The sequence below is a fragment of the Dendrobates tinctorius genome, unplaced genomic scaffold (assembly GCF_039654945.1).
Source record: "Dendrobates tinctorius isolate UK_male_01 unplaced genomic scaffold, ASM3965494v1 ptg000008l, whole genome shotgun sequence".
Taxonomy (NCBI): domain Eukaryota; kingdom Metazoa; phylum Chordata; class Amphibia; order Anura; family Dendrobatidae; genus Dendrobates; species Dendrobates tinctorius.
Genome location: NW_027361676.1, coordinates 74,600,200 through 74,613,796, shown reverse-complemented (window position 1 = coordinate 74,613,796; position 13,597 = coordinate 74,600,200). Strand labels below are relative to the sequence as shown.

Sequence of the window (13,597 nt, the reverse complement as noted above, 5' to 3'; positions counted from 1 at the left end):
AATAATGGTTTTCAATGATAATAGACAGTTTTAGGGCATAGAAGCGGTGTCTCGTAGCCAGCGGTGTAGTACCCCTGTGAAGCAGCTACACCGTGTGTGTTTCTAATAATTTGTTACCGCATATTGTCCTGAAAAACCTTTTGGGCCTAGTAACTGTGTCTGCTACTCAGAAGAGGAGCCAACCCGTGAACCGAGCTATGCCGCCTGTTTATGAAAAAACAGTTTTTGATTGCATTTACACCACTTAATACTTTGGGCCTAGTAACTGTGTATGCTACTCAGCAGAGTTGGCCACCCGTGAACCAAGCTATGCCACCTGTTTATGTAAGAACTGTGTGCTACTCAGCAGAGGAGCCCAGCTGTTAAGCAAGCTACAGCACCTGTTGTTTGGACACTTAAATTTTTCACATTCTTTCTGGAATGCCGTTTAGGCCTAATTCCGGAATTACAGTTGACCTGCACTTACTGGGAAATGCTTGTTCGCGGGGAAGAATTGTAATCCCAGATCCCCATCACTAATGGAGTTCAGTGTGTTATCCGCACCTGCAAGCGATACACGCTGGTCCTTTCATTGTAGCACGTGTGCAGCTCCGGACATGTAAGGGCATGACAGACCTGTTATTGGCCGATCTTGCGTGCCAGAGCCTCGCGAGTCCTTCTAGTAAGCTGGATGCGGACCGCAGGGGCATGCTTGAGTCTTGTTCGTTAACGGAATTAGGCTTGCAATCTGTGCAGCTTTTTTGTGGATGGCATGGTTGAGGTTGCCCGTGTTGAGTTCAATTAAGCCGCAGGCTCCACTCCTGGTGGTGCCCTTCTGGACATTCCTTTAAGGTTCAGCTTTGCAACCATACTTCCCCCGGCAACCAAACACTTTTCCTGACAGTGACATTCTGGTCAAAGAGCGTGATGACATCACGTCTGTACGCCCTCTGCCTAAACAGTCCAAGTGCAGAGAGATGGAAGATGGGGATGACGACGAGTCCAGAGTACAGGGATTCCCTAGCGAGGAGACTTATTTAATTGTTTTAAAGGTTGGGAGCAATTTTTGGAGAGCACGATACTCTGGAGAATGATATCTGGGGCCCACCATACACTGGAGCATTCCAAAGGTGGACATCAGTCACTGGAGCAGCATTTACAGGGCCCATTATACACTGGAGCATCAGAAATGGGGCCCATTATATATGGAGCATTATTTGGGCCCATAAGACACTGGAGTTTCATCCATGGTAAACAACATCATATACTGTATGGAACATTATATGGGACCAATGACTCTGTATGGATGGGCCTCATTACTCTGTATGGCGCACTATGCGGTGGCCATAATACTGTATGGAGGAATATACTGTCTGTTTTTGGAGCTATTGGAGAATTAAAAATGGATATCAGTCATGTGATGAAAGAAATGAAGTATTTTTCATTGTACTGTACCGCTATTTCTCTGCCATATCAAAGGATCATGAATTGTGTCATGTGTTAAAGCCCAGTGACACTCTTTGGCCCTGGGCCCACGAAAATCTGGAGCCAGCACTACCCCCCCCCCCACAACTTTAGCCAAATAACCCCCAGTTTTCAATGCCTAACTATTATTATAAAGTAAATTAAGGTTGACAAGCTTAAGGAATAAGAATTGATGTTCTTGGCATTAAAATGGGCACTGTAGGTGTGTTTCCTGTCCTCCACTCACTGCCGACTTTTCTTCCTCATTGACTTACATTGGGTTTCGCGTTTCAGTCGGACTTCGACTTTTCACAATAATCGGCCGATTTCGTTCGACCCGACTTTTGCGAAAGTCGGGTTTTGTGAAACCCGACTCGACCCGAAAAAAGGCAAAGTCACTCATCTCTAATTGTAACCTTTGTTTCAATGAGTCCCAGGGTTAGGACACCCAACAAGCAGACATTTATCACTTCTCCTAGGAAAAGGTGATAAACATTTAATCGTTAAACCGATTTAGTTCAAAATTGAGCCATGGGAGCTCATGGGTTGCATTATAAGATTTCCTCAAAGTTTTTGGAATGTGAATATCAATAGATCTTACTCCCTACTAATTCGTATGCTTAAATTTTCAACTCTATCAAATAGCAAATGGTGAACATGTACATCTACAGGAGGCTTAACACATATATAGTTTCTACTAGTGTTTTGCATTTTGCCACTTACCGATGCAGTTCCTTAAACCAGCAGAGAATGGTATGTAGGCATATGGATTACGTCCACTTGCATTCTCAGAGAAAAACCTTTCTGGCTTAAATTCCTCAGGTTCTGGGAAATATTCTGGATCCCGATGTAGAGCATAAGGCACAATAACTACATTCACACCTTTGGGTACAGTAAATCCTCCTGCAGCATCAAACGTAAGTTTGTAAGTCTTACAAATATTGGCTACATAGACTATAGTCATACTGTATGTGGCCTGGCACTTACATAGCACAGAAGTCACCCAACTTTGTTACAAGCCCTCTAATTTTCCAACACTTTATATTAGGTTTAATTGTAGGCAAAAATAAAACTGTTGATTCCCACTTATACAATTATTTTATAGGTGACACACTTCTCCATTAGATAAGGTTCCTTACTGATTTTGCAATCTTCAGTAATGGTCCGTGCAAAGAATGGCACTGAAGGGAAAATTCGAAGGGCTTCTTTAACAACTGCTTCAAGATATCGCAGCTTCTTCATATCATCCATTGTCACTGGCCGGTCAGACTGACCTAAAAAGAATAACATGATGCATCAGTTAACAGATTAAAAGTTAAATTAATTTTCATTGCCTTACTTCAAGAATTAAAGAGGTTGTCCACTACTAGGACTATCCTTTCTGAATCCCTATATTTCCTCCCAGTAAAATAATAAAGCTTAAACTCATCTCTGATGTCAACACTGTTCCAGAAGTGTCGGCACTGGCTCTCCTGAGGATTGCCTGATACTGTTATTTCACATGATCCCTGCCGTCATGCAGTGCTGGCTTCACTCTTCCTTCCTTCAGACGTAATTGACATCCGGAGAACATGATAGCATCAGCGGCTATCATTTCCACCGGATTTCTTGATTTGTCCGAAGGAAGGAAGAGTGAAGCCAGCACTGATTGGCTGTAGGGTTATGTCGTGTGGGCCAAGGGAGAGCCCGTGCCAGCACTACTGGAACGGTATCAGCACCGGATGTGACTGTAAGGCCGGGAACACAAATGCAAAAAACACGGCCGAATCTCGCATCTCAATACCCGAACATACCACAAAAGAAAACTCTTGACCATAAGTCCCATAGGTAAAAATATATATATTTTATCACAAAAAAAATAAAAATGTTTAAAAATAGCAAATCATCAATATCAACATTGATATTAATCAAAAATGTAAATACATATGCAGAAGGGGACATACTATCCAGTTATAAGGTCATTCTGATACAGTATAAAGTGCTAAGAGGATTGATATCACAGAAAAAATATATCATGCAAAAAGTGCTCCTATAAAGTGCATTGAAAGTTATATAACCGTAAAAAATTATTTAAAGTGCCAAACACATTTGTGCAAACCAAAGGTAAAATATATATAATTGCGCTGTGAAAACAAATAAAGTGCAATGTTAGTGCAAAACAGTGAACCACCAGTAGGTGTCTCTGTATAAGTATGCCATATAAAGCTAGTATCCGTAATACCCAAAGACATAAATAGATGTCAATGCATGGGTTAATTCTATCATGGACCAGGAAGGGTACAAGAAATTCACCATAGAACTCACAAAAAATAAGGTAAGTATTCAATAAAGAGTAATCACTTACATGCTACACTGCTCTTGGTCCCCAGGGATAGACGCCCTCCCCAACGCGCGTTTCGGCCCCCAGCCTCTTAGCGCTTTATACTGTATCAGTATGACCTTGTAACTGGATAGTATGCCCCCTTCTGCATATGTATTTACATTTTTTATTAATATCTATGTTGATATTGATGCTTTGCTATTTTTAAACATTTTTATTTTTTTGTGATAAATAAAATATATATATATTTCTACCTATGGGACTTATGGTCAAGAGTTTTCTTTTGTGGTATGTTTTGTTCAGTTTGTTGACTGTCGAAAATAGTTAATACTATATAGTCAGTGAAGGATACCAGCAGCAGATACCATTTGGTCTTAATATTTTATTGTGCAATTGCTGGTCCTCCTTTGCTCCCTTCATGTGTGTCAGAACTCAAAACCCGCCATTGCCGCCAGCACTCGGATCAGAGCGTGCGGCTGCATAGCAATACATGGAGCCGAGTGCCGGCGGCAGTGCCGGGTATTAACATGCGAGACTCGTCCGTGTTTCTCGCATGTGTGATCCCGGCCTTAGTGTTAATATTTTACTGAGGGGAAAAGACGAGATTCAGAAGGGATATTCCCAGTAGTGGACATCCCCTTTAAACTGAATAAATATTTAAAGCGCAATTTGTGTCAAATGTACATAAATTTCCCCATTTTTCATATGATTACTTATTTGTAGTTATGGCTGATGTAGTGACAATTTTTAGATAAGTTTGAAGTACCAGATTAGTAATGCAAAAACAGCTTTTGGGCATGTGCACACAGTTTAGAAACCTTTGTATTAATCAAGTATTTCTAGCAGAAGTTTCATTAGGAAAATGCTGATGAAGTTTTTTCAAAGTATATTTTTTGGTGTTTTTGATAGTTTATCATGGATTTATGGTCGCCATTTTTTTAGTTTTATTTTTTAACATAGTGAGCGACTTGTAATTGAAAGTCGTCTGAAAAATTATTAGGTCATTTCTTTTATACGCTCTGTATTTTTACAAACGTGAAGCAAATAAAAAGAAAGCTCAAAAGACAGAACATCTACTTAGCAAGTCATTTTTACACAGAAATAAAAGTGTCCATTCTTTTTAGCATATCCTTTTTCAGGCAGGCTACGGAGTATAGACGCCTGGAAAAGTCATCGTGGGCACATACCTTAAGTGAGCTAGTAGGGGGATTAAAGCAGTTTTTATTGGCCTTTGTGCGCTAACCTTCACAAATCACATAACTACTCTGCAAGAAGCAACATGGAAACACTACCTAGAAAGTAGACATGCTAAAAAGAAAAAAAAAAAAATGAGCTTGTGACACATATCAGTGATATTGTTTTACTCTACTCCAAACATTTTACAAAGTGTCTGTAAAAAGTGCATTGCTAATGGATGTTTTATATGGTGGCAAATTTATTAAAAATGTGCTTCGATTTTTGCCTGAAAATATTGGTGTCTATTTACATGAGAGAATAGGTGATGCAAGAAAGAGAAAGGGCCCCGTCACACACAGCGAGATCACTGATTTTGTGACGCCACAGCGATCTCGCCAGCGACATCGCTGTGTGTGACAGCGAGAGACCAACGATCAGTGACGCTGGAAGCTGGTATCCAATGTAAACAGCGGGTATCTAAGAGCCGCATGACTCTTAGATACCCGCTATTTACCTTGGATACCAGCTTGCTCACTGGTCCTGATCGCTGGTGGGTCTGTCTATGTGACAGCTCACCAGTGTTCAGCTAACTATGTCCCAGCGATCCCATCCACGTTGGATCGTAGGTGGGATCGCTGGAACATTCATGCGTGTAACGGGGCCTAAAGGCGTCTAGAATGTCTTGTGAGCTGCATGAAATCTATCATGCAATGGGAAATAATTTAATAAATGTGCCATTATTCATACCAGCATTTTATTCATGATCTACAACAGGGGCTGGCTGGCACTTTTCAGCCTGAGGGGCAATCACAAGGCAGTGGCCCTCGAGTTGCAGTCACCCACCTTTGCCAAACTTATCTTTGGCTGCTGCATTAAAGCAACAGAGATAACAGGCTTGTACATCTACTATATAACTGTCTAATTCTGAAAAGAAAAAGATAAGGAGAGACAGTGAAATTTTCTTATATTTTTGTAATAGTGTTAATAAGCAATAATAAATAATAATATATCGCTGACCAATATTGGACTGTTTATAGGACAGTCGTATTAGAAACAAACAACCTTACGAAAGCACAAACGACCATAAGTCCCAAGGAAATATTATTTATTATTAAAATAATTATTAAAAACATTCCATTAAAATAAATGTATGATACATATACTGAACCACTATTCCAAAAAGAGGGTCATGCCACCCAGATATAAGGCATACAATATGTGTAGATTAATACAAAATCATAAAAAAGTGATAACAAAACTCAAATGTTATTGTTTATAATAATAATAATAATTAACATGCAAAGAAATAAAACAACAACAGTGTGTGACCATAAGCATAAGTGTGAGCCACTACCACAATGAGCCAGTATATATCACAGTATACCCATATAGTGCATCCATATAGTATCAAAAAAAGGGAGACATAATGTGTATCACCATAAAATGACGATGCCTTTCGACCAGGAAAAGAGAGCCAATGTGAAAAAGTGTGAAAAATTATGAGTGGATATAAAATACAACCTCTCCTGGTCTCCTGGGATAGCTACCCGGTCCAGACGCGCGTTTCGGCGCTAAGCCTTCATCAGGGGGTGGCGTCTAGCAGAGACAGGTGAGTATAAATACTAACACTAACCAATAACAAATGTGGGTGTGTGAAAAAAGACCAATCAATACAAAGTGCGTATACGTTAATTACAACGTCATAGCGCAACTGCGCAAGAGCGAAAATTGAATGCTGGTATCCCTGAAGAAATTGTCATAGTTAAGACAATCTATCGGTATAAAACCAGAAGAAAATGTCCGCCAACCGGAAGTAATCGTTACCAGGCAACCAGACGCATAAATTGTCATATGACCAAAGGAATTGAGCGGACGTAAAGAAGCATCATAGTTGCTAAGAAACGAGCCGTTACATGACCGGAAGAAGATGGCCGCCATATGAAAATATCGTTACCAGGAGACCAGACACACAAATTGTGATGTGACAGAAAAACTGTGGCTAAAATAAAAACCATCACAATTACTAAGTAACAGACAATCATGGGCCCAAAAGAAAATGTAGATCACATAAAACCAAGCCGTCACTTGGCCGGAACGGTACGGCTATCATATCATCTTAACACTAGACATATAACTGCCATATGGCAATTAACATGTATATCAACAGAATACCTAGCAGTTTAAAAACAAATACATATGAACAGTGTGATCAGGACATGCACTCATTGACCTGAACAGAAAATGACGCACATATAACAGGGGAGGCGGGAGCACAGGAGAGAGCGCATCAAGCCGCAAAAAGCGGCAAAGAAACGCGACCTCAACCAGGGCAAACCGCATGCCACTGCCACATGCGCGTACCTGCACAGGCCCATGAAACCACAAGCCAATTAAAGTACTGAAAACCATCACAATATAGAGTGCAAAATTATTATACAGACATATGAAGTGCAGGATTATTTAACAAGCATATAAGGTGATAAATATAATATACATGTATATATATATATACAGATAATATCACAAATAATCAATAATAAATCAGATATACCATATACATAGTGCATAATGACACTCATATAAATATTAATATTAAGTATTAAATAGTGTAGTGCATTGAAAAAAACGATGATTTTTTCTAATTTCACTCTTGTATTTCAAGCTTGAGAAAATTCCATGTAGAAAACGGACTAAAAATTCGTAGCCAATCTTTATAAGACTTCGCCCTAAACTATCATAAATAAAAATAAAGAGTAAAAATATTATAATTATATAAAAGTTATTATAAAACAATTATATAGTGCTATTAATCAAACAGCATACTTACATAATATATCATATAGTATACCCATATTACAACAGTTTTCTTTTCCATTGAAAATTATTCATATAAGTTTCATATGCTGAAATAATTTAACAACATATGTCACCAAAAGACACTCACATACAATAGGATCAGTATATATATATATATAATTTTTTATATACAGAAATCAGATAAATGGAACAAAGCTATTGTTTTCATTGAGACCATGTGGTTGGACTGTGTTAAGAGTCCAAATCCACCTGGTCTCACGTTGTCCAAGCTTACGACTGACATTCGCACCCCTAATAGTGGTAGGTATCATATCAATCCCACGGAAATGTAATTTAGTACTATCACAGTTATGATGTTGTTTAAAATGCCTTGGAATTGTTTTTAGGGCATTCATATCATTTTCAGTTGCTGCTGCTTTGATACCTAAGATGTGCTCTCGAACCCTCACCTTAAATTGTCTTAACTGTACAATGACTATACCCCCGGGCATAAAACCTTGTTTTTAAATCAAGTGCCTGCTTTTCAAACATTTCATCAGATGAACAAATTCTTCTCAACCGAAGAAACTGTCCAATAGGCACTGCTCTGATTACAGATTGTGGATGGGCTGATGACGCGTGCAACAGTGAATTAACTGCCATTGGTTTACGGAAAATATTCGTCTGCAGCACATTTTTAGAATCACGTATAATTGTGATGTCGAGAAAATCAACATAATTGGAATTCGCATTGTAAGTCAACCGTATGTTCATGTCATTGTTATTTAAGCTCTTCATGAACAAATCCAATTTTTCAAAAGAGCCCTGCCAGATCAAAAATATGTCGTCGATGTACCGTGCCCAAAAGAGAACACGGTCGACCGACGACAGCTGATCCGACAGGAAGAGGTCCCTCTCCCACAGCCCCAGGAACAGATTGGCGTAAGATGGTGCGAATGATGCGCCCATAGCTGTCCCCTGGAGCTGCAGGAAGAAGGACCCCTTAAATATAAAATAGTTATGGGACAAAGAGAATTCCAATAATTGTAAAATCAATGACACCATACTGGTTCCAAGATCAGAAGACTCCAGAAAGAATCGGGTTGCTTTTAACCCATCATTATGTCTTATACTAGTATGCAATGATTCTATATCGCAGGTCACCAATATGGTGTCTTCATCCACATGTAGCCCATCAATCTTTTTCAATATATCAGCAGTATCTCTAACATAAGAGGGAAGACATTCTGCCAATGGCTGTAATTTGCTATCTATAAACCGGTTGACCTTTTCCAAATAGTTACCTGTCCCTGACACAATCGGCCTACCAGGCGGATTCCTCATATCTTTATGAACTTTAGGCAATAAATATAATGTCGGGATAATGGGTTCCGGAACTTGTAAAATGGTACAAAGTTCTTTCGATATAACACCATCATTATAAGCCTGTGTTAAGATCTTTAACAATCCAAGACAAAAGCTGCTAGAGGGATTAAATGTCAGTTTTTTGTAACATTGTTGACTATTTAGCTGCCGAAATGCTTCTTTTTCATATAGTTTAGTTGGCCATATAACTATATTTCCCCCTTTGTCTGAAGGCTTTATAACAACATCATCCCAACATTGAATCTTTGCTAATGATTTGCGTTCCTCACCTGGCAAGTTGTCATTTTTCATACGTCTTGGGATCGCCTCCAAATCTTTTGAAACTATTTGGACGAATAAATCTACATTGGCACATGTAGAGAGAGCTGGAAACTTCCTAGATTTAGGGCGTATAGATGCAGGAATTCTATCATTTTCAAGAGTGTCATGTTCAACTGCCAGTCCCTCAAAAGTTCTTAAAGCCTCCTGCTCCGTTTCTGTGGGAAACATTTCATGCAGAGTTTGATCATGAAAATGCTTCTTAAAAATTAATGACCTAGCAAAGATATGTAAATCTTTTATAACAGTGAACAAATCAAAATCCGATTTAGGAGAAAAGGACAAACCTTTTGACAATACATGTAAATCAGTCTCAGTTAATATGTGCTCACTCAAATTAATTACCTTTAATTCATGTCTGTCATTGCTTGGTGAAACCCCATTATAACGTTTATAAGGGAATTGTCTTTGTTCACGGTTACATTTAGGTCTTGTACGAAATCTTGTCATCATATTAAAGGAGGCGGTGGAAGAATTGGCAGATGTGTCACTCATAGATGTAACTGATGATGTAGACGGAGTACGTAAATCCGTTGATTCTGTTTAGATTTTCTCCATCTATACACATTATTGGATTGAAAGTCCTTCAAATCACGATTATATTTATTTAACTGGGTCTCCTGTATATTTTTGACAATTGTTTCCACAAATTTATCCATACTGCCGTTCATCTCTTGAAATTGTTAGGCAGATAAATCAGATCTAGCTTGCTTGAGTAATTCATCCAAGTGTTTATCTAACTCAGTCAAAGTTTTTTTATTAGAATCTATTAACATTTCCATAAACTTCCTGGATGCATCATTGCAGACCGGAAGAAGATGGCCGCCATATGAAAATATCGTTACCAGGTAACCGGTCATGTGACGGCTCGTTTCTTAGCAACTATGAGTAACTATGGCCGATTGTGTCAGGGACAGGTAACTATTTGGAAAAGGTCAACCGGTTTATAGATAGCAAATTACAGCTATTGGTAGAATGTCTTCCCTCTTATGTTAGAGATACTGCTGATATATTGAAAAAGGGGGGCTACATGTGGATGAAGACACCATATTGGTGACCTGCGATATAGAATCATTGTATACTAGTATACGACATAATGATGGGTTAAAAGCAACCCGATTCTTTCTGGAGTCTTCTGATCTTGGAACCAGTATGGTGTCATTGATTTTACAATTATTGGAATTCTCTTTGTCCCATAACTATTTTATATTTAAGGGGTCCTTCTTCCTGCAGCTCCAGGGGACAGCTATGGGCGCATCATTCGCACCATCTTACGCCAATCTGTTCCTGGGGCTGTGGGAGAGGGACCTCTTCCTGTCAGATCGGCTGTCGTCGGTGGACCGTGTTCTCTTTTGGGCACGGTACATCGACGACATATTTTTGATCTGGCAGGGCTCTTTTGAAAAATTGGATTTGTTCATGAAGAGCTTAAATAACAATGACATGAACATACGGTTGACTTACAATGCGAATTCCAATTGTGTTGATTTTCTCGACATCACAATTATACGTGATTCTAAAAATGTGCTGCAGACGAATATTTTCCGTAAACCAACGGCAGTTAATTCACTGTTGCACGCGTCATCAGCCCATCCACAATCTGTAATCAGAGCAGTGCCTATTGGACAGTTTCTTCGGTTGAGAAGAATTTGTTCATCTGATGAAATGTTTGAAAATCAGGCACTTGGTTTAAAAACAAGGTTTTATGCCCGGGGGTATAGTCATCGTACAGTTAAAAGTGCATATTTAAGAGCTAAACATTCGTCACGTAACTCTGTTATATTCTAACAAGCAAAGTGAGACAACAAATAAAGTTAGATTTTTTACTAAATATAATGCCCAAGCTGAGCAGATTAGAGAATGTCTGAACAAATCTTGGCCCATTCTATGTGCTGATTCAACTTTGGCCAACTATCTTCCGAGTAGGCCTCAAATAACATTCAGGCGATCAGATAACTTGCGTGATCAATTGGTGAAAAGTCACTACATACCGGCATCGATACCTACTTTTTTGAATAATTTTTCAAAAAAAGATCTTGGGTGTTCCCCGTGTGGCAATTGTGTTGCCTGTGTCAATATAGAAAGAACTAAAACATTTTTTAATCAAGGTGAAACACGTACATTTGAGATTAAACATCATATTACTTGCACCACTAAAGCAGTGATATATTTTGCAATATGTCCATGCCGGAAAATTTATATTGGTATGACCACAAGACAATTTAAGGTGAGGGTTCGAGAGCACATCTTAGGTATCAAAGCAGCAGCAACTGAAAATGATATGAATGCCCTAAAAACAATTCCAAGGCATTTTAAACAACATCATAACTGTGATAGTACTAAATTACATTTCCGTGGGATTGATATGATACCTACCACTATTAGGGGTGCGAATGTCAGTCGTAAGCTTGGACAACGTGAGACCAGGTGGATTTGGACTCTTAACACAGTCCAACCACATGGTCTCAATGAAAACAATAGCTTTGTTCCATTTATCTGATTTCTGTATATAAAAAATTATATATATATATACTGATCCTATTGTATGTGAGTGTCTTTTGGTGACATATGTTGTTAAATTATTTCAGCATATGAAACTTATATGAATAATTTTCAATGGAAAAGAAAACTGTTGTAATATGGGTATACTATATGATATATTATGTAAGTATGCTGTTTGATTAATAGCACTATATAATTGTTTTATAATAACTTTTATATAATTATAATATTTTTACTCTTTATTTTTATTTATGATAGTTTAGGGCGAAGTCTTATAAAGATTGGCTACGAATTTTTAGTCCGTTTTCTACATGGAATTTTCTCAAGCTTGAAATACAAGAGTGAAATTAGAAAAAATCATCGTTTTTTTCAATGCACTACACTATTTAATACTTAATATTAATATTTATATGAGTGTCATTATGCACTATGTATATGGTATGTCTGATTTATTATTGATTATTTGTGATAGTATCTGTATATATATATACATGTATATTATATTTATCACCTTATATGCTTGTTAAATAATCCTGCACTTCATATGTCTGTATAATAATTTTGCACTCTATATTGTGATGGTTTTCAGTACTTTAATTGGCTTGTGGTTTCATGGGCCTGTGCAGGTACGCGCATGTGGCAGTGGCATGCGGTTTGCCCTGGTTGAGGTCGCGTTTCTTTGCCGCTTTTTGCGGCTTGACGCGCTCTCTCCTGTGCTCCCGCCTCCCCTGTTATATGTGCGTCATTTTCTGTTCAGGTCAATGAGTGCACGTCCTGATCACACTGTTCATATGTATTTGTTTTTAAACTGCTAGGTATTCTGTTGATATACATGTTAATTGCCATATGGCAGTTATATGTCTAGTGTTAAGATGATATGATAGCCGTACTGTTCCAGCCAAGTGACGGCTTGGTTTTATGTGATCTACATTTTCTTTTGGGCCCATGATTGTCTGTTACTTAGTAATTGTGATGGTTTTTATTTTAGCCACAGTTTTTCTGTCACATCACAATTTGTGTGTCTGGTCACCTGGTAACGATATTTTCATATGGCGGCCATCTTCTTCCGGTCATGTAACGGCTCGTTTCTTAGCAACTATGATGCTTCTTTACGTCGGCTCAATTCCTTTGGTCATATGACAATTTATGCGTCTGGTTGCCTGGTAACGATTACTTCCGGTTGGCGGACATTTTCTTCCGGTTTTATACCGATAGATTATCTTAACTATGACAATTTCTTCAGGGATACCAGCATTCAATTTTCGCTCTTGCGCAGTTGCGCTATGACATTGTAATTAACGTATACGCCCTTTGTATTGATTGGTCTTTTTTCACACACCCACATTTGTTATTGGTTAGTGTTAGTATTTATACTCACCTGTCTCTGCTAGACGCCACTCCCTGATGAAGGCTTAGCGCCGAAACGCACGTCGGGACCGGGAAGCTATCCCAGGAGAGGTTGTATTTTATATCCACTCATAATTTTTCACACTTTTTCACATTGGCTCTCTTTTCCTGGTCGAAAGGCATCGTCATTTTATGGTGATACACATTATGTCTCCCTTTTTTTGATACTATATGGATGCACTATATGGGCATACTGTGATATATACTGGCTCATTGTGGTAGTGGTTCACACTTATGCTTATGGTCACA

The 13,597-nt window shown here is 38.5% G+C and overlaps 1 protein-coding gene across 2 annotated transcripts in view; it reads right to left on the bottom strand.

The window, feature by feature from the left end:
* The window catches only part of LOC141092548 (cytochrome P450 4V2-like), a 132,100-nt gene that overhangs the window by 14,628 nt on the left and 103,875 nt on the right, over positions 1-13,597 (bottom strand). The window contains exons 9-11 of one of the 2 annotated variants that reach the window (XM_073578796.1): positions 5,783-5,863; positions 2,583-2,717; positions 2,167-2,346 (exon numbers count right to left, since the gene is read on the bottom strand). In XM_073578796.1, the coding sequence (XP_073434897.1) occupies positions 2,167-2,346; positions 2,583-2,717; positions 5,783-5,863 (396 nt within the window). The remainder of the gene's footprint in view (positions 1-2,166; positions 2,347-2,582; positions 2,718-5,782; positions 5,864-13,597) is intronic. The other variant, XM_073578805.1, reaches the window with a different exon arrangement.